Source organism: Trachinotus anak, unplaced genomic scaffold (assembly GCF_046630095.1).
Source record: "Trachinotus anak isolate AG129_WGS33_773 ecotype Australia unplaced genomic scaffold, CSIRO_AGI_Tana_v1 ptg000009l, whole genome shotgun sequence".
Lineage (NCBI taxonomy): Eukaryota > Metazoa > Chordata > Actinopteri > Carangiformes > Carangidae > Trachinotus > Trachinotus anak.
The window spans coordinates 13,145,266-13,167,527 of NW_027273860.1; the positions used below are offsets into that span (position 1 = coordinate 13,145,266).

The 22,262-nt window shown below is 39.6% G+C and overlaps 1 protein-coding gene across 3 annotated transcripts in view; it reads left to right on the forward strand.

Annotated features, from left to right (window-relative positions):
* Window positions 1-22,262, forward strand: part of tpk1 (thiamin pyrophosphokinase 1) — a 68,553-nt gene that overhangs the window by 12,528 nt on the left and 33,763 nt on the right. For all 3 annotated transcript variants that reach the window (XM_071485440.1, XM_071485437.1, XM_071485439.1), the window contains exons 4-6: window positions 3,029-3,098; window positions 14,905-14,977; window positions 17,789-17,884. In XM_071485440.1, coding sequence (XP_071341541.1) covers window positions 3,029-3,098; window positions 14,905-14,977; window positions 17,789-17,884 — 239 coding nt within the window. The remainder of the gene's footprint in view (window positions 1-3,028; window positions 3,099-14,904; window positions 14,978-17,788; window positions 17,885-22,262) is intronic.

The window sequence follows — 22,262 nt, forward strand, 5'->3', positions numbered from 1 at the left end:
CAGGGGGACAATTATGAAACTGAACCAAATGATTGCACACTCAAGGATAGTAGACCTTAAAAATGGGAAAAGTGCTTTACAGTGACAATTTCACCACAAGGAACATACAATAGAAAGATTAATACTGATTAATACAAACACCAAAAAAAGTTTACACATTGGAAGTTAACCATTTAGGCCAGATGCAAACAAACTAACTAAACTAATATCAACTCAACCACACAGTATTCAAAATATTGGTAAAACATATGTCCAGCTGTTTCTACTCCACCATTACAACACGCTGCTCTGATTACAGGCCCCATGTGAAGTTTTTTAAGTGCTATAGAGCTGTGGTATTACATGTAATTATACATACATACACACATCATATTTACATAGTTGTGTGTGTGTGTGTGTGTGTGTGTGTGTGTGTGTGTGTGTGTGTGTGTGTGTGTTTTAATGACATGTCATGCAAACAAGTGATTGACAGACTGAGGTAACTGTTCTAGAACCCTAAGTCAGAAAATTATTCAGTGCTTGTGTGTTGTGTGTGTGTGTGTGTGTGTGTGTAGATAGGTATACACAGATAATGACTGATAGCTTTACAGTCTGTCACCGCTAGGCTTAAAAAAGACTTTCTTTGTTTTTCCTGAAGTTCCCATTTGAAAAGTTTCACAGTTTTTGCACTTCGTCAGTGATAATGAGTCATTTACATTCCAATCATTCCTTGGCGCGAAACATCGACAGCAGGCGCTAGGGGTTATGAATAGAAGCACTACCTTGAGTATAAGTGTCTTATTTACATCAATGCAGACGCATCTGCACTCTCTTACTTTTTAAGTGCTCGTGCCAAGGATAGTCAGAGTAAGAAAGAAAACTCTGTTGGAACAAATCTTCTCCATTTGACTGATAATTGCATCTTATTTGGTGTATGTTTAAGTCTCTGATTGGTGAATATGGATTTACAGTATATTGGTGTTACGTAATACACTTATTTTGTTATAATAATAACTGTGGAGTTTAACAGCTATGCTAAGTTTAAATTCTGCACCTTCACATTTGCTGTTATGATTCATTCAGAAATGAACAGAAGAGTGAATTTTAATATTTAATTCATTTCTATGATGTGTTCAAATCAGTTCACATGTAGAACATGTTTTTGACTGTGAAGTGTGAGGCTGGTGGTCACAGTTGAACATCTTATCTGTGCTGTTTTTCTGATAATCATATACAAGGCAATATTCGTGCAGTGACACCAGTTTGGTAAACCTCTGGATATTTTTTTTTATTTTTAAGATTTTGATTACTCACAACATGCTGCTTTTTGAAGTTTGCATGTTCTATAGCATAGGAAAGGTGCACTGAATGTATCCACTGATACAGAGCAGAGAGGGGGCAGACAGGACGAAATTCAATCTAAGGTGAAAGCTCAATTCAGTGAAATTTGAAGTACACCTTCCCAACAACGTCTAGGAGTGCACGTGTCCACAAACAGTATACCAGTTTACATGTGTAAGTTGTAAGCAGCCAACTGGAGCTTATCCTTTACGCTAGACCCTGTTGCATCACTTTTTTTGCAATGACATGCATGCAAACAGGTGCAGACTTGAAGGATAAGTGAAAACAAGTTTATAAGTCTTGCTGGTGTCTTTGCTGCAGGCTTTGGTTAGTTTTAAACTAGGTTCAAGTAGAAAAACATAGCAGATTCTTTGAAGTTTTTCCCCTGTGTGCCCCTCAACAGCCCCAAACAGAAAGAGCTCTTAAAAAATAGACTGCCTGTTTAATTTGAATAGAATAGAGGCCTTGAAAGAGCATACATTTGCAAATAGTTTGCATCTAATTTCTGAGAACCTGAATACCATTTTAAGAACGGCAGATCACATCCTCATTTGTCTGTTTTTAAAATCAGAAAAGATAAGTGCTCTTGCACTGACTTTGCCTTTAAGGGGTCAAATTATTATTTAACCATAATGCTTTACTCGTCTCTGTGGCGTGTTGTTTGTTATGTTTTCAATGGCAGAAAGGTGGCTTCTTTCCAACTAATTTGCACCTTATTCAAACTGTTTATAAACTAGTGCCATGTTTAAACCGCTCATTTTGTTTTTCCTTTTCTATAAATTGTGTTCCTTTGCACTCAGCACTCTGACAGTCGGATGTGCAACCAGCTAAAACTAATGCAACAATCCTGCAGTAAGTCCTCTCTTCATGAAGGTTATGATGTTCAGTTTTTGTTGAAACTGTGTTTATATGTTTTTCTATTATTAAGTCCACCTCATTCAAATCAATAAAGTTAGGCTGAATAACAGAAGCACCTCTGCATACATACTGTTCAACAGGACGACAAACTGATGATACAAAATCATCATGCAGTTGAATCAGCACCTCTAACACAGTTTCAATAAAAACTAAACATTATGACAATCACAAAAGGATTTCTTGAAGGACTGTTGCATTAGTTTTAGCTAGGTGTTCCTAATAAACTACTAACTGCGTGCATAAAGCAAGAAAATCTGTGCATCAGTGTATGATGACATGACTTATTATATGGTAGTTATCTATAAAAAAAATATTGTAAGTCATTGCAGTGCATTGTTAAGCATGTATGGTGCCTTTAAGAATCAAGCCAGCAGTCTACAGAGGCTGTGAGTGTCCTTACAAAAACCCTGCACACATTCTGAAATGAAACTTGTCCAAAACATAAAGAGAAAACATACAATGAAAAATGAAATGAAATGAATGAATGAAATGAAACGAAAGAAATACAATATCAGGAGTAGCAGTGGAAAGATATTATATGTGTTACTTGGCCCCTGCTCATGTCAATGTACAAGGATCTATCTGATAATAATTTCCTTGAAAATTCTTGCACATAAATGGCAGGCCATCACACAGATCATTTAAACCAGAGTGAACAGGATCATATGTAACAGTAACTTGTAAGAAGAAGAAATGTCTCTTCAGTGAACGTAAGGTGTACTATTCATTCAACTAATTGCTTTCATTTAAGCAGACTGAAGTGTCTCTCTATTGGTCTTTTTCTCTATAGCACTCTTGAGGGCATGTGCTGATGGAGCTGCCAATCACCTTTATAACATGACTGCTGGAGATTGCGACAGGTGAGTCTGTCTTGTGTTCACATTTGCATTAGTTAATTTGTGTTTTCACTTCTGTTTCCTCCTCTGTGTGTGTGGAGAAAGATGATAAAATTGAGTAATTGCATGCAGTTTATTTAATAGCATTGGCCGCATCAATACTGTATTTTGCATTCAGCAACAACTGTTTGTAATACCCCAAATAACAAAACAGTAAAACAGAGTTGTAGTTTTTGCAAATTTATGAAAAAGGATAAACTGAAACATCACCAAGTATTCTGAATCTGCATATGTGTGTTCTGAAACCACATTTTTGTGTGTGTTGCTAATGGAGGACTGCTGTCAGGACAGAGATGCACCTGGGGTTCACTGGGTCCCTGAAGTGTTGAGGCTTTCACAGTAACACCCCAAGTGTGAGCATGAGTTTGTATTTTGCCAGGGTGTGAATGTGATGTTACGTATGTCTGTGTTGTCTATGTGTATGTTCTTATAGTTCTATCATTGTAACAGCCAGCTGAAGTTGTACGGATCTCAGGTGGGGACATTTTTGCAAAGTAATGCCATTTAGGCCATTCACACTTTTTCACAGGGCAAACTTATTCTAGTTCTTGATGTTAGGACTTAGGAAATCCTTAATGTTTGACCACTAATATACTGTTTCATTATATGTGTTATAATATGAACGTGTATGATTGACTGCACTGATACATTAAAAACAGCACACTGACCCTCTGCATGCTGTGCTATGAATGTCGTATCGTATTTCTCATGTCACACATGTCCAGATGATAAACCATTTATTGGAACACCACTCAGGATATCATGTATTGGTGTACACTTTACCTGATTAGTCAATAGCACTGTTAGAACTTTTAAAATTAAGTTTGACGAAAAAATGTTTTATTGCATGATGAAGATAATTTTAGCTAGAAAAACATTGAAACTGCTGACAAAAATGGTTGTTTTCTGGCCAAAACAGTAACTGTAAAATGATCATTACAAAACAACAAAATGAAAACTGTCATTGTAGTTCAGTATCATGAAATGTCTTTAGAGGATAGACAGTCATAAACAAAAATGAAATTAACAAAGATCATAAACAGGAGGAGGTAGAAGAATTTAATTGTACACTGCAGTAATGACTATGCAGTTGAATTTGCCACAGTAAATTGTTGGCCAACGGCTATGTTTACTAATTGTGCTGTTAAGTTATGCTTGTTGCTGGGAATTCAGCTATATATTGTAAAATTTAGATCTAGGAAGGGTCTAGGAATAGAATATGAAATTAGAATATGCAAGTAGTGAGAGAGTTTTTGTTGAAGATGAGGTTAACATGCAGTCCTCACTAATATAGTAAAGTTCTGCGAGCTTGCGCAGTTTTTTGTTATATTTTCAAAATACAACTAGTCATACATCTCAGTCTCAGTGTGCAAATTTGAGCATTTTAGCCCTGTCCACAGAGGCATCGCTCTTGCTTCTGTCTGTGTGACATAGCAGATTCATCTTCTGACCTTCCAGTTAGAGCTCTGTCAGCAGCCTGCACAGTGGAGCTGACAGCCAGACCTCCTTTTCAGCCCAGCCTGATAGCATGTGTCCAAAAAAAATATACATTACACAGGGAGGATGGAGACTGTAAGGAAAAATAGCAAGAAGGGCGAGGAGGGGTAAAAAAATGTTTTTGGGTGGGGTTGTGTAAATCAATCACCAGCGAGTAAAGATGTATTTAACCTAACATTACCATAACTAATGGACTACAGAGAAGGAGAGGAAGGGAGAGGGAGATGCAAGCAGTCAATCAAAGCCAAGTCTGATGAAATCTTAACTATGTTAGAGACAAGACAACAGCAGCAACATTCCCATGTCATCAAGTAGAAGGAGGTGTGAGAGAAATGCAAAGAAAAAAGAATCAAGAAAAAGCAGATTGCTTGATAAACATTACCTTCAAACTTTGATAAAGACATAATAGGCAGCTGAGCGGAGTTGTGTGTGTGTGTTGTGCATTTGGCAGTTTCTGTGCATGTGTGTGGCTGTATATCTTAGGGTTTTCCCATTTTTCCCAAATTATGTACGAGTGAAACCATTACAGAGACAATTTTTCCACCCCAGAGTTTAAAACTTAAGTTCAAAATATCAAAACTGGGATATTTTGTTTCTGTCGGATGCACACAGAGGACACCCTGCTGAGAAGTCCCACATCTCAACTGTAATTTACACATCAACAGACTCATGAAAGGATCAGTACCCCCCAAACTCCTGCAAGTAATGCTGACAAATTGTGCCGCTTCTCTGTAGGAGAACATGTCAACTTTTAAGATTCAGTTTGTAAAAGGGAAGCCAGCAAAGATGCTTCGCAGTCTCTGTGCTGTCATCGCTTTGACCACATTCACTGCAGCTGCGCTGGTAAAGATGTAAGTTATGTCTGATATTTTAGGAAGATCAAGACATTTCAGTTGTCTGTCGGGAAACAGTGTCGGAGTTGGTGTTTTGGAGGTCAAATCAAAATTAAAAGTTGTACTTTTATATATATATATATATATATATATATATATATATATATATATATATATATATTTTACATTTTCTTTGAAATGAAAATGCAGCGTTTCCTATCCATGATTTATTTGTCAGCCTGTCACAATTTTGACTTCATCACTAATGTATATGCATTTTCTGCCACATATTGATATATTTTGATGATCAAAAAATCCACAAAGATCTCTCTATGTGTCTGTCATTGCTGTGACCTGACCTGAGAGTTTTGTTTGACACAATGCAAAGGAGTGGAGCCGTACATTTTTGTCACATACTTGGAAATTCAAATATTTGCAGAGAATCACCTTATACATGGTTTTATTAGCTGGCCAAGAGTTTGAGTTTCCCCATCGATCGATGCTCTTTCAAAATGATTTTGTGTGAACAAGCAGTGTTGCCAACTTAGCTACTTTTCAGACTCCTTTTAGACTTTTTTTTTTTTTTCAAAAAAGCACCTGGTGACAATTCTAGCGACGTCTCAGACAAACTTTACCTACTGTCTGCAGAACAGAGTCGCCAGTATTGCAACGCGAGTGCAAGGTCGGTCTTTTCTCCCCTCTCTCCCACCTCTCTGTGCAGCTGATGTGAATGAGAATATAGCCACAGCACAGCCGTTGCCTTTAACTCGTGTGTGTTGATTTTGTCAGATGATGTCATGATTATAAACTCAGGATATTAGCAGAGCAGAGTAGCGGCTTGGAAATGGATTGGAAGAGACTGCTGGTTAACATGTAGTCTTACTGGGCAGTGTTTCAGTCACTATTTCATATTTGTTTCATTGTCTGACAACAGAAGGAGAAAACATGTAAATAAGAACGGCTTTATTGAGAATGTGTCTGTATTAAAATACTGTATATATGAGCTCAGAGAGCAGCAAACAAGTTAAGGGCTGAAACAGGCTGAAACTAGGCAGAAAAGCCTGCGACATGGTCTAGCCATATACTAGGTTTTAACCTTGACTTGTTGAAGAAGTGATAGCCTTAGCTGACGTTTGTGTGTATTTGTCTGCCTGTCTGTCTATGACTGTGTATTTCTATGAGAAAATAATGAGGATAATAAAGTTTCCGGTCAGCCTCCACAGTCTCCTGCTCTGTCACAAGAACAAAGTGGGCGGATTGGCCTCCCACAGTTAAAAGAAAGGTGCCGCGTAATTTTCTGTCAAAACAGCCTTAATGGTAGTCATTAGGGATGAAGAGAGGAGGGGGCGCGTCAGGCTAAGGCTTTCTGCCTCTCATGAGTCAAGTGATAATGTTTTCACTTCACTCTGTGGTTGTGTAAGAGGACATATACCACAAATTCTTAACTGGGATTTTTCCCCCCCTTTTTTGTTTTTATTGATCTTTCTCAGCTTATGTAAATTTAAGTAATGGTAACATACACTATACATTATTGATTTTCTGTTGGCACTTTTTCCTCTGATGATGCTATGTTGATATTTATGTGTGCTCCAAACTTCACTCACTGTAATGGATTTGGAGTATTCTGTTCTTTGATGATGTATAGTACATGGCTGGTGTATATGCAGTTAATCACTGTTCAAGAATTTGCTCAGTTCTTAGGAGTCTGGGTCGCTTATTTGTTCTTTTCCTAGAATTGAATCTCAAGCACTCTTGTTATGAACTTGCATGAAATTTCTTAAAATATGACAGTTTTGCTTTTTTGCATGCTACTCACGTAACATGCTTTTCTCTTACCACCAGGAATGAAACAGTATTCATCATTAACATGCATTCATATATGCATGCATACTGTGCATTCAATGAAATGCCTCTGATTTGAAGTTTGTAAATTGGTATAATCAGCCAGATGAGAGTTGATTTTCACCAAGCAATAACCACATTCAGCTAGTGCTGGAAATCCCAAGTAGAGGAGCTGTGAGCTCAGGTGAATGTGGATCTGTCACGACTTGGCTCTGAAGGCATGACAAATAAGAAGGAGATGCAGGCTGATGATTAATTTATTGAAATTAACAGTATCAATGTTGTGGTGAATTTGAACTGTGCTGATCCAAGATGATGCTGTTTAGCTGTTAATAAAATTAATGACATCAGGAGTTTATGTGGCTTTATGCGAGTCAACTGTATTCCACATTTTATACTGTTTGGCTTAGACATTTCACTAAACATACATTGACCCCCAGCTTCTCCTCCATATGTCGAAGTGTCCTTAGGCAAGATACTGAACCCCACATTTTTCCTGATGGTTACAGCATATATGAATGTGAGTGTGAATTGGTGAATGTGGCATGTATTGTAAAGTGCTTTGAGTAGTCGATAAGACTAGAAAAGGTTTATGTAAGCGCAATCCATTAACCATTCCATTTACATTCCTGATATATGACAGTAATCATGGTCTCCCTCTTTCTTCATCAGAGGTCACAAGGACACTGCTCTATCTGCATACAGCTGTAGACTAAAGCTGCCCTTAAACTGTACTGTAGCTTGTGTTAAATGTATTATTATCAGGAAAAAATGTAATCCTTTCATGAGAAACATTTTAAGCTAATCAACTTGACCAGTGAGCAGCAGTCGGCAATGAAAAGCTTTTTCCCTCATAGAAGGATTTGGTAACTAAACTTGCTGAAGCTACTGAAATTGCTTTCATGGGGGGGCTTGGACTTTTGCGTTGGAGCAGAGGCCCCCTGGCTTACATGTAAATCAGAACCCGTATCTTCCTTATTTCTGGATGAAAATTGGATTTTGGTCTAATTTGTGCATCTAATCAAATCTTCCGAGAAGATAAGAAGTCATATGGATAAACAAGGTGGGGAACACGGCTGAATGTGGGCAGAAGTAATTGCACGCAAGCAGAGTTGATGAAACTTGCAGCTCTGTGTGTGGGTCTGTAGAGTTCAAACACTGACACACTCACATGTCCAAGCATGTGTATGTGTGGATGAGATTTTCTGAGCATAGTTGTGTCAGCATGTGATTGTGTATGCATTTTGCAGAAGATAATGCCGTCAGCCTCAGCAAATGAAGTTGTCGATAGTGCAAACCAGTTATTTTGTAAGACCTGTTGGCAAAGGGATGTCTCTGACAGTTTCTCTGTCTGTTTGTAATGTACCTCTGGCTATTTTTTATGTTCTGTGTAGTATTTATAGTATAGTAGTGTTAAATGCACATATAGTATTTAAACAGGTTATTGTCTCAGTCAGTGCCCCCTGTGTTAGCTGACTTGTGAAGCAGATGGTGTCAAGATTTCTAAGGCTTGGATATTTCTTTAGAGAAATTTAACATAACAATTAACTGTTATGAAATATATAAAATCACTATATGAGCCATTTGGAGCTCTGTTCAAATATGCTACAATCAAAGTTGCACAGCCTGGGAACTGTTCAACTGCTGGGGCATCAAAAATTGTTTGACCTAAAAAACAGGGTCACATGCCAGCAATTAAGAGGATTATAGGCAGGGGGTTGAGAGAACCAAAGAACTGATGACTGGTAACTCATGGCTCCTTCCTCCTTACTGCTTTCAGTGCTGTTAGAAACTTTCTTTTTTCATTTTACACTCGACATGACTCTAAGCACTTTGGTGCTTTTAACAGTACCAGTAAGCTATGATTCATTTTGTTGCACCTTAGTTTTTTTGGTAGTTCAGTATATTTTTTAGAAGGTAATGTTATTGCAGTATATTTGTTCTGTTGTTCTTTATTCTATAGTATAGCTGCTGAAAGTGAGATTAGAGGTTATTTCAGATCTCCTTATCGTCTTTTATCAGGAGGTTCATAGCCACACTAATTTTCACCTGTTTCTCAGCCCAGATGTTTTCTTTCTCACACTCGCTACACTGCTACTGTCCTGGTGGAGAAATCCCCCCCTTTGCTTATTGCTCTGAGTTGGAAATTAACATGCGTTGAGTTGATGAGAATAGGGAGCTGGGCCTTTCCTTTTAATGTGAGGTCTTTACGCTTTTGTTTTTACATTTGCTATCATTAGTTTTTGGTTAGTAAATTGTATTAGAATTGTAACGATTAAGACTGATTAAAATTACAATTATCTCTCTTTTAGACCCTCTCTTTCTCTCACTAGTGTACCTGTTTGCCCTAAGAGCAATACTGAGAGTTAATAAACTCAGTGTATGTGGTTTGGGGGTAAGAGGTGTGTGGATTTATGACTATGTCTGCTTATTAGTCTGAGTGCCCACAGACATCTAGGTGATTAGCTTTGAGATTAGACACTGTTTGATAGCACACATGAAAACATCCAGGTTTCAGAGGCACACGCATACATGCTTTCATAATCATACATCCAACCATGTGCAACCAGGCAGTTTTTAAATTGTTTCAACACAGATGGGCATAAGCATGTTAAAGACACATGTGCATCAACAGGCAAATTCAAACTTGTGCATTGAGGTTTTGCTAATTAGAATCTTTGTTGCCGTGGGACTTCTCATGCCTACCTTTGCGGTACTGCTTTATTATGAAAACAGACACACATAAACCACATAGCGATGCAACTCACACCTGCAAGCTAACGGCTTACATCTACAAACCAGCAAGTCCTCATAGCTGAGAGACAAAATGGGTAATTTGACAGTGTCTTCCAAAGTAATTATATTACCCATATTACCCAAAATCTAACCCAGAATTGATTCATATGATAATTTTCTGAGCTGCAGCCTCTGATGTTAAGGTTTTGTTATCTTCATGCAACCAAAAGAATTTTGGCTATATTAGGGAAGCATGATGGTCAAGAAAGAAACCAACATTGACTGTGGGCAGGAGAAAGGATGTGAACTGTGACCTGTAGCCAATTCAGACATGAATCTACTACCCTCATCCTCTAGAGGTTTTAGTGTCACTTTGCTACGTGTGGCTTTTGCTTTTGAAGAAGGCTAGTCATTATTCACATGACAGCGTTTGATTATTGGTGGCCCACCCTGGGTGAATGAACTGAATCATTTCCTGAAATTATCCATTCATTTCTCAGTTCAGTTGAGCTCTCATTCAGTTGCAAGTGAATGTGCAGGGATACACTCACTCTCTGAGTGATTCAAGTCCTTGGTTCGTTCCGTGATTTGTTCGTAGGGAGTGAGTGTATCCTTGTGCAACATGTGTGCGCGTGTCTATGTGTGAACCAATCAATGGCTCACTCAGTGTAACACTGCAAATGTGATTTGTTTGCACAGAGATGTACCTCCCAATGAAGTCATTTCGCTTGCAGGAGAAATGGGGTGTGTTCAAACCTAGGTAGGCACTTTCTTGATAGTGGAGGGAAGTTACTCAAACTTGCTCAAAGTGCCAGAATCAGATCCAGCAAGCTTAAAAAGACTTAAAAGTCATTAAAAACCAGCGTTCATCTTTGATATTTAGTGCTTGGTGGGATTGTCAAAGCATCAGTACTTTGGTTCCAGAAACCGGGGATCACGAGGAATATACATCGTTTGGCCATGTTTGCAGTCAGAGCTCTGATCAAGCACTGAAGAAGTTGGTGAACAGATCTTTTTAATGAACTGATTCTAGTAATTCAGGACACTGAAAAGAACTGCACATCGCTACTAGCTTTCCTCTATTGATTGTCTGCATGTGAGGTCTTTAAGGAACATTTGTGAATTGCAGCTACAGAAAATAACCTGGGTTACACTCTCCCCTTCTAAACTGCATGGGTCTCTACATGCACATCGGTCACATGCTGTGCAACCCACCACCACTACATGTAAATCTCAACCTGTGGGAAAAGCTGCACGACCACAAAAGGTTGCATTTGGACAGTTTGCTGATGATGTTGTTTTTCAGATGAGGACAGGCGCCTAGAACTGCGATCAACCAATATTCTCTATCACACGCTCACACAAAGGTTGACAAGTGATAGCTATTGAAAAAAAAGTTTATATGTGCAGTTAATATCAATGCTCACGACTCAGAGTTGAACATCTGAAAGTGCTTTGCATTGGCTCGTTTGTGTATATGGGTTGTTATTGTCATCCAAAATACTTCGTCCACCCCTTCACTGGCTCTCCTCCTCTGATTGGGAGAAGGGAAGGATGAGAGGAGTAATCAGAGCCGCATCTCCCTAAGTGATGAAAAGATGAGGAAAAGGAGAAGAGTGTTCATTGTACTGTGGTCAGGAGATGATGAGAGATACGAGAGAGTGAGACAATATAAACAACAGTTTGTTGTAATTAAGTAGTCATATGGAAGGATGTTGTCTTGCTTAGTTTGAAGGACACAAAAACTAAAATAGGAATGAAAAAATTGCAAGAATATACTGGGAAAGACGTTTTTTTCTTTTTTTTTTTCTCTTAATGAAGTGGTTAGATAGAAGTAAGTTGGCATAATTACATAGAAGAGTAAGTAGGAGCAGTAAGAGCAGAAATGAGATGAGATTGGAAGAGGGTGTAAAGGAGAAATCAACATGGGAAGGAGAAGTGTGGGCTAGCAAGGAGAGGAGAAAAACGCCAGCAAAGAGGATGTAGAGAGAGAGAGAGAGATGCAAAGGAGGGCTGATCGACAAACACATACACACGCACAAACACAGGCAAAGGTCACACAGCCACCCCCGCCACCCGGTACTCAGACAAACTGGCGGTAAAATGCTCTATTTCCCATCCAAATTAAAGTGTCAGTTAATATTAATGTGGAAGTGAAGACTGTCAGACACACCACACGCAGACACAAACAGCCTTTGCGCTCACTCTCTCAGACGCAAATACAGAATTTAGAATCTTGCTTGGTCAATTACGATCAGCCGATGGAGTCGCGCACACAGGTCACTAAGGAATGTGTGTGTGTGTGTTTGCGCGCGTTTGTAAAGCTCTGATCAGGCCCAGTGTCACGTCTTGTCCCATCTGTCACATGAAGGTTATTTCTGAATGGAGATGCAATTGTGGTGTCCTGTATTTTAAGAAGGGGAAAGGTGTGCTTGTGCTTGTGCTTGTGCGTATCTGTATATTTGCAGATGTTTGTGTGTATTGTATGTGTATGTGTGCACATTTCAATGCCTTACAATGTGTGCGTGTGTGTGTGTGTGTGCGTGTGTGTGTGTGTGTGTGTGTGTGTGTTTATGTTTATGGACAAGGAAAGTTTTTACCTGGATATTTTTTTTCCATTTCAGGTAGGGTTGTGGTCAATTGTCTTTATGCATTGTGTGTGTGTGTGTGTGTGTGTGTGTGTGTGTGTGTGTGTGTGTGTGTGTGTGTGTGTGTGTGTGTGTGTTTACACAGTGTGGTCCAAAAGTCTGAGACCACATTTACTTGAATGGGAAAGTGGTCTCCAACTTTTGGACCTCACTGTATGTGGCAACAGATTGCATACAGTTGCTGTTGTGTTTGTCCTGCTGTATCTTGTTGGTGTAAATGCTGAGGAGGGAGGGGGGGAGGGAATAATCCTTCTGTATCTCTTTCTTCAACCGACCGGAACATCGCTCTCGCCTCTTGCTGGGGTGCACGCACACAAACAAACGCGCACCAACACACTACCCAACCAACCATGAAATCGTAATGTCAGACCTGTTAATGCCTCTAGATAGCAGCAACTGCATCCCTGCGTGGTTCTGCTCCTTACACATAAACACACACACATAAATGGAACAAACAGAGAGCTATCTGTCTCTCCCTGACAGGAAATGTTATGCCCGGTAGTGGCTGGTAGATTTTTGGCTGTTTTCACCGATATCTCCAGCAGACCTTCTTAATTCCAACATCATGAGGATGCAGGTTGTCTCCAAACACAGTTGTATTTGAATGAAAGAAATACACAGGGAAATGCATTTTCAGAATGCAAAGCCTGCATGTAAATATATTCCCAAACCTCCTGCCCAGTTTAATTTCCAGTCTTAATCCGCTTAATTGCACGTATTAACATGGTATTTCTGCCAGGTTTATGTTGTTAACAATTAATATTCTGTATTGTTTCATTTTGCTTCATTTTCTGAGAGGTAATTCTTAGTTATGTGAGTGATCAACCATTCAAAGGTAGGGCTGGGTGAATTCATTTTTATGCCAATAAATTGCATATGGATTTTGTTCCCCATGTCATAACCAGCTAAATGCATCTTGGAAAGAGACACGCATTCTTTTGCAAGTGCTCTTACTTAATCAAAACAATAAGCTTTCAAACTTACAATTGGCAGTAGCAGTCCATGTTCATTAGCATTCCCCAACACTGTTAACATGAAAGGTAGTATATATTAGTTTCACTAAAAAACTCGAATACATATCTACATGTGGTATACTGCTATTTTTATCATTCGAAAATGTCTGGAAATTGGATTTAAAAACAAATTTTAGTTAATTATTGTTATTATTTATATGCAACAACTACAGGACATAATCAGAATTCAGTGTTTTCTGCCCAGCTGCCATATCACTTCATTTTATCAGAAACATTATGTGACTTTTGTTGCAAAAAACACATTGGAAAATAAACTCATGTTACTTTTTCTTTAAAAAAAAAAAAATGTTTTTTTTTATTGACAGTCTCTCAAAAACTGAAGCAATTACCCTTACTACCCTTAGTATACTGTAGTATTGGAAATGATTTGATAATATCTGATTAGTAGTGTACTGCCTCTAAACATGAATGAACAGATTCCTAAAAATGTATCCATGAATTATGAATTATATGCATTACCTCATTTAACCTATTACAGCACATGATGTAGCACATGCATCAAAACATCAAATTGCGCTGTGAACTGTAGTAATCAAACTGATATTGAGCTCGAGTGGAGAATCTAATCTCTCAGCAGAATGGAACAGGTCAATATCTGATGAACACCAGGTACTTCATGCTCTCTGTGTGTGTGTGTGTGTGTGTGTGTGTGTGTGTGTGTGTGTGTGTGTGTGTGTGTGTGTGTGTGTGTGTGTGTGTGTGTGTGTTAGATAAAGAAAGATCTATTCTTTACTCTACGTGTTTGAGTGACTCAGGACTAATTTGCTCTCAGTCCTGTCATTACTCTGTCTGCTTATGTTCATGTGTGTGGTGTACAGTATGTACAACACTATAAGATTCGCTTGTGTATGCTGGTTGTGTGTGCTGTCCCATCAATCTTTGTACCCCCCCCTGTCAGCCGTGTGTATGTGCGTGCGTGAATGCGTGCGTGTGTGTGTGTGTGTATGAGACAGGGCCAGGCTCAGTGCCACAGAGAATCACCCTGTCAGTCTCCATGTCTCTTCGTCTTCCCCTGGCGGCGTCACTCCTCTCCCTTGCAGCACAGATCAAAGAGCTGACACATGCCCTGATGTCCTCTCTCTCCTTCTCTCCTCTATCTCTCCCTCACACTCTCTGTCTTTCTTGCAATCTTAACCCTCTCCCTCTGTCACTCACCCTCTCTTTCTATCCTTGCATCCAGCTTTCTCCCTGACTATATCAGTGGGGATTTTGATTCCATTACTGCCGAGGTCAAAGCTTTCTATGCAGGCAAGGTGAGTGGAGACACAACTTGCACAACCTCTCAGACCCACAGGTGCTCTCAGAGACACACTCACACACAAACAAAAAGCATTAGGACTTTAGGACTCCAAGTGTAATTTAAAAGTAGAAAACAAAAAACAAAAGTTCGCTATACTAGTATATACTACTAAATTTATATTGTTATGATATTTTTATTTATTTGTTCAAGCTTTTGTATCCAGGTGTTTCATTTCAGTGTAATGACTTAAATACATCCAAACTTGAATAGGCACGTTCTCCCTTGATGCGGTCAGTTCATTCAGCACAATAAATCCTCAGCTACTCAGCAAAGCAGAGATCACGCTACCTAAATGGATAAGTGACTATTAAAGTTGACTGGGGTTAAAAGGCTGTTGTGCTCAAGACTCTCCAGGAGTTCCACCTGCAGTGACTAGAACATGCAAACTGAATCATCAAAGTGGATCCAAGTGTGCAGTCTGACATGGCTTCACCCAGTTATCAAAACCCATCGCAGGAGGAGGTGCCACAGAGAATCAGGTCAATCAGGAGGAAGTCAGAGTTACATTTTACATGTGCAGTTCACTTCCTCCACAACCAGGCTCAGGCAAACTTGAACACTTTTTTCCCCCATACACAGTATTTTTACTTTTCACAAAGAAAATGTAATATTTAATCTGCAACTGTTAGGTTTTGTATATACTTGCAAAAATATCAGTGGCTCCCAACCTGGGAGTCGTGTCACCTACAAGTGGTTGCTTGATGAATCTAATGGGAAAAAATGTAGAATGTAGAAAGAATGAAAAAACTATATTCTGAGTACACCAAATCTTTGCTGTGATCTTTGCATCTTTCTTGTGACATACTGTACTTTTAACCTATCAGGCCTCTAAAAAAATATTCTTATTAATCAAATGATCTGCAACTTATAAACATGCGAGCTATGGTGAGAGGCTGTACGGGGAAATTGCTTCATATTAATGAGTCACATGAAAAAAAAGTGAGGAATCACTGCATTAAGTATCTGTTGACTTTGCATGACTTCGAGTAAGCAGGAAAGAAAGGTGAAAACTCCAATCTAAGTTTAATGCACACATCCACTTTGCTAAACATAATTAAGTATATACTGTCAATAAGTGTAAATATTGTATCCAAAATATCTTTTAAGGTCTTGCAGATGGATGCAAGTTCTGGTGAATAGTATCAGTTATAAAAATAACCTATTTTAAACAGAGATCCTGCCATTTCGGAATCAGAGGTGTGATGTATAATAACAGCATTGGCGTCCGTCCTGCCGCGCTGGCTCTCCCTCACAGAATTGTTTCAGCTCTGTGACCGCCTCCACTCATGGCTTAAAGGCAGAACAACAATGACCCATCATTCTTTGTTTGTACCTTTTATTCAGAATGGCAAGGAGGAATAAAGACACAACATCCCTGCTTGAACAGGCTTTGTGAAAGGGGCTAAAGATTACATAGGGATATTACACTGGGAGGTGATGTGAACGGAAGCCAGACAAAAGACTTTTGTGTGCTTACTTTAAATGCAGTTTAACATAAAAGATAAATGTATAAATCTACTACATTATATATAAATACAATCCAGGAAGAATCCAGTGCTACACCAGTGCTCTGAAAACATCATAGTCTTGGCTCCCTGTGTCCATAGCTGTGCAAGAGAATTGTTCACAACTAAACTCTCCAACGTCATTAAAATAGAAGGCAAGTTCTTCTGTCAAATGGACTTTCCATTGTTTATAACAAGCAAAATGTCAGGCCAGGACCCTTGAAGAGAGGTGAAGCTCGGTTCAACAAATAATAAGTACAGGGTAAGGTGTCAGAGGAGGACAATGTAATGCCTGGGTGATGTTTGTGCAGTGACCCCCACTGATATACACTCTTTATAGTTTGAAATACATATCCAGTACTTCACCATGCACACAGACATAATCACACACATACGCATTTGCACACAGAGATCTGGGTTGCCTTCAGCTGTGACACTCTCCTTTTTCCTGTCACCCTTTTTTGCCCCTCTCTGTAGCTGCTTGTAACATTAGTCCCTTTTTACGAATATCACACAGGTTGCCTAAAAAATGAGCAATACCCTTTTCTGTCAGAAAGAACACACTGTTATTGTAATGCTTTAGGAGCAGAACAATAGGAAAGTTTTAGGCCTTCCTTCAGAGATTTGTTAGAAATGGTGAATAATTCTGCATAAATGGAAAGGAGAGAACAGAAAAGCATCCGCGAGGGAGGGAGAGAGACAAGGGGTGGCAGAGATGGAGGGGGAGGGCAAGGGAGGGGAGGGGAGGGAGGATGAATGGATGGGATCAAACAGAGCACAGAGAACAAGTTTGTGTGAACTGCCTATACTGTGACTGTACTCTGTGTGTGTGTGTGTGTGTGTGTGTGCGTGTGTGTGAGTGTGAGCGAGAGAGAGAGTGAGAGAGTGAGTGAAACAGGGAAGCTGGTATGTTTTAGGTGGAAAGTGACAGTGTGTGAAGAGAGAAAGAGATAGAGGGAGAGAAAGCCAGAGAGGAGCCAGAGCTTGGTTGTTTACCTGGATGCTGTAGTTTAGGGCCACTGACTGGAACCTCTACATTATTCAGCAACACAGCCCGCAGACAGCCAGACAACACTAAAACACTGATTTATACCTTACCACTCCCCATCTCTCTTTCCCTCTCTGTTTTTCTGTACTCTGTTATCCCTCTATCCCTTATCTCTGCCTGGGTTTTTGTTTTGCTATCTGTGTATGTATACATCTGTCTGATTGTGTTTCGTTATCTGAGTGTGTGTTTCCAATTTTCTTTATGTGCATAGGGGTGCAAGCTGATAGAAACAGCTGACCAAGATCTAACAGACTTCACCAAGTGTCTTGCAATCATGGTGGAGGAGATTCAGAGACGACAGTTACAGGTAAACACCCCTGCACACTGGACACACACTGATGGTTTCATTCTCACATGATTTTGAATTAGGCCACACATTTTTATAGCTAAAGGAATAGTTTGACATTTAGGGATATATGCGTATTCACTTTCTTGTGCAGAGTTACATGAGAAGATTGATAATACTCTCAGAGCTTAGCGTAAAGACTGGAAACGTGAAAACATCTAGCCTGGCTCTGTCCAAAGGTAACAAAATCTGCCTACACACTAAATGTTAAATCTCGTTTAATAAAGCCCAACATAAACTCGGTTTAAAAAAAAACAAACAAGTTGTGGTTTTTACAGGGGGGGTTATGTGCCAGACTTCTTCTTTGCTTGGAGCTGGGAGTGACTTCCCAGTGCACCATATGCAATCCCTTAAAACCATGTTAAATAAGCCCCTTTTCCAATGGTCAAACAACTCACTAAGACCTTCTAACATCAGGCTTTTCTCGGCAGCAGAAGAGGGTTTAATCGGCATTCACACTCAGGTCAAATGACTCTGCAGTAGACACAGGTATTTATCGGCTCTGGCTCCGATCGGCATTGATGTAAACACAAAACCATGGTGAACCCGTTAATTTTCGCCTCTTTTCCTGCTGTAACGTCTTTCTGAGCACACAGACACAGGCCTGTCACCTGTCCAGAAACTGCGCGTCTACACTGAACCAAGGGGTGACGGAGTGAGCTGCAGCTCTGAAAGTTTTAAAAACACACAATCAACGATCGAAACCTCTCATACGGAGACTCCGACACTTTAACAGGCTTTTACCAGTTTGCAGGACAGCTAGCTGCTCACTCTTCCTCCATTGGTTCTGTGTGTGTGCTCTAAGTGCATGTGATTTCATCGCTCTTTGCAGTTGTGTGTGTCCTCAGTCTGACCAGAAAGACAAACAGTGGAAAAGGGGTCAATTGGCTTTTATTAGCAGGTTTACCCACGTTTAAAAAAAACTGCTTATACCTGCTATTTTTAGTGGAAAAGGGATATTAGTGAGCTTTAAAGGTACTGGTTGGCAGATCTTGTTCCCCCTTTTGACAGAGCGGAGCTAACAGTTACCCTTGCTTGCTAAGCTAAGCTCACTGGCTCCAGTTTTATATACAAGACAACAGACAAGATAAGAGCGTGTTATCAATCTTCTCATATAACTCTCTGTGATGAAGCATATTTTTACTTCCCAAAATGCTGACTATTCCTTCATTGGAAATGCTCTTGATTGACATATCAGTGCCACAAACAATGTTTTTAAAACATTATTGTTACAAATATTCTTAGAACAAATAGCAGTGGACGAAGTAAAACTCTCCTCTCCTGCAGCCTCTGAGAGTTTATTGCCCTTAAGCAAGGCATTTAGTCCTCATGTACTTAAGATGAGCTGCTCATAGGTCAATAGCGTTGGACTGTGAGTGACTGCGGGTGGATCCCAGGTGTGATTGTGTGTGGGTGTATGCATATGAAACAATGTGCTTCAGGAAAAGAACATTCATGCTCTCTCAACATTGCCTTAAGAAAGAAGTGCTGAAACTACCAGAGGAATAACATTAGCCAATTTTACACCTACTCATAGAATACATGTGCAATTGTGACTTGCCTGTTTTTAAACAAAATACATAATTTTTTGTTGCAATATTTTCAAAGTGCAAAGCATTGCCTAACGGCCCGATCTCTGCGATGAGCTGCCCCGTGCCCAGCCAGCTGCTGCAGAGCCAGACACACATGGTGATCTAATCCAGAGATTGACTAAATTTCCAGTCTGACTCTCAAAATGTCAGCTAAATTGCACAATCACCCGGGGGAAAAATATGTCATGTATATAATATATTATATGTATTATATAATAAACAATGAAAAGTATATTTCAATTTAGAGAATTTTAACAATGATCATTGTTAAGATGAGCAGTGTCATGGGAAATGATGTTTGTGTGTCTGTTTATCTGTCTGTCTGTCTCTTCCCCCTCTCTCTTGCTCTTTTTCCATCTTTGTATTTTCTGCATTATAAGAAGAGTGTTGCTCCAATCACTGCCAAGTGCCCCAATCACTTCACATCTCTAAGCTGATGAAAGACCACGGAGAAGACGCTCACAGACGCACAAACATGCACTTCAGCTCATATGCACACATGTTGCCACACTTGTCTTGTCTCTGTTTTTTGGTGTCAGGCTTGAATAGAAAATATACTTTTGTCCTTCCCCTTCCATGGCCTTTTATTTTTTTTCCTCAGCCTGCCTAATATTTACTCTGCCTTTGAACTGGCACTGAGTGTTTGTCTGTCTGTTGGCCTGCGACAGATTGCAGTCTGGCAATCAGTTTTTGATGCCCTGAAAGTGTTGCCCATAATGACTTTTTTTTTTGTTTGCCAGGATTTTTCCTCTTTTCTTTACCAGCTGTGACTCTTCCTTGAACTTAAGTTCCTTTCAACATAGTGAATAGGGAAGGGTAGTATAAAAGCATAACTTTTCTAATGATTTAATATGATTCCATGTCATTTTCTCTTTTGCTCATCCTCAGTAATTTCCATCCACTTAGCCTGTTTAAATGGATTACATTCATAGATGAAATAATACCAGGGTGATTTGCAGATTGCTGAACATTTTGCTCCTGTTTGGGCTGTTTAAGATTCAACATATTAGCCCCTGAATGTTTTCCTCTACACAGCGTAGCGCTCGATTTAGAGAATTTATCTTGTATTGAATTGGGTGAAATCCCAAAGAATGGTATCAGAGGATTATAGTGGGTAGATGAGTATGTGTTTGTTTGTGTGTATACATATATATTTGCATATTTGCGTTTACGTCTCAGTGTGTGTGCATTGGAAAGTGTTTCTGTGTGTGTCTATATTGTGCATGTGTTTGTAATAGGCTAGTTTGTGTCTGTGTGCACACAGTACCTGTTTGTGTATGTACTTGTTGAAATGTGTGCATGCATTTGTGTATCCCATCGTCTGGTGTTGGTGTGAACATGTGCCGGCCTGTTTGTCTTCTCACGGCTCTGTCCTAGTTAGCTTCTCCGCTTGCTTCGCTGTTGCAGCCATAAGCTGCTCTACTGTTTTCATTTTCTTCTCTCTTTCTATTCCTATCTATTCATCATGCTCAATAAATGGACCTGACTTTATGTGTTGATCTCTGCGCCAGCCGTGCTTGCTCTGGTTCCATCAGCCAATCAGGAGACAGGAAGGCCGGATTTGTTGAGCCAGCATGTTAAATTTTCTTCATTCAGTGGTGAGATTCTTCTTGCCCCACTTGTTTTTTTGCTTTAAGTAAACAGACATAAAATAGGAACAAATAAAAATTCAAACAGTTACAATGAGTTTGATATACATGGTGGACACAACAGAAGTGTTGATGGAAAACGAAAGATGGGGCAAGCTTGTGTGTCATTGGAGGTTGAAACAAAACACACTGCTTTCTGTTTTTTATCTAGTCATTGTAGTCATTGCTCCTTGTTCTCGCTCAGCATTCTTTACTTTCTTAGAGCTTTTCTTTTGCTGTGAATTTTGAACTGACTGATACTCATAGACCGCCATTGTTGTCCAAAAAATATTAAAAACAAAATGAGTGACACTGTTTCACTGGATGACACGGTGCTGTAAATACTCATTAAGCCTCCAAATAATCCTGTTTGATTTCTAAAAACTACAGTTACCAGGGGCTCTGTTTTACCAGTCCAAAGCATATGGTCTGAAGTGCATGGTGCAGATACATTTAAGGCCTGTCCATATCACTTTTGCTATTTTAACGGCAAAAAAACGGTCACTGTGCCAGGCACATGGTTCAAAAGGGTTGTACTTAATCTCTTAATTATTCATGAGTGGGTTTTAGGCAGTAAGCCAATCAGAGTGCCATCTCCCATTCTCTTTAAAAGCCTGGCGAGCTTGCACCTTGGTGGATTATACTATAATGGTGCAGTGTTTCACACAGAATTCCTTTCTATTTGTGGCGAGTTGATTACATGCTGTGAGTGACCAGTGAGCCCAGTCCTGGCACAGGCACGTAGCAGCTCTGTGCGCCCAGAGGGGCGAGGAAGAGCTGAGTGAATCAGTGCACTGTGCACAGCTGTACAAAGAAGCATCTGCACAAATCACAGCCTTCGACATATTTTATATTATATGATGAGAAGTGTGAATAAGTCTTTCGTTTGTTATGAAACTGTGGTGGACAAGTTTAGGAGATGAACTGTAGCAGATTAACCGGGTAGATAGAAAGAACGCCTCTCTGCAGAGCCCCGACATTGCCATGCCTCATGCACGTCTCTTGGACCTAAATGATGCATGGCAACGTTGTAAAACACAGAACATGGTGCTAACAATGCTCCGACCTGCTGTGGGCTGTATTCTGATTGTCCAGTTGACTTATCCAAACATCTGAAGC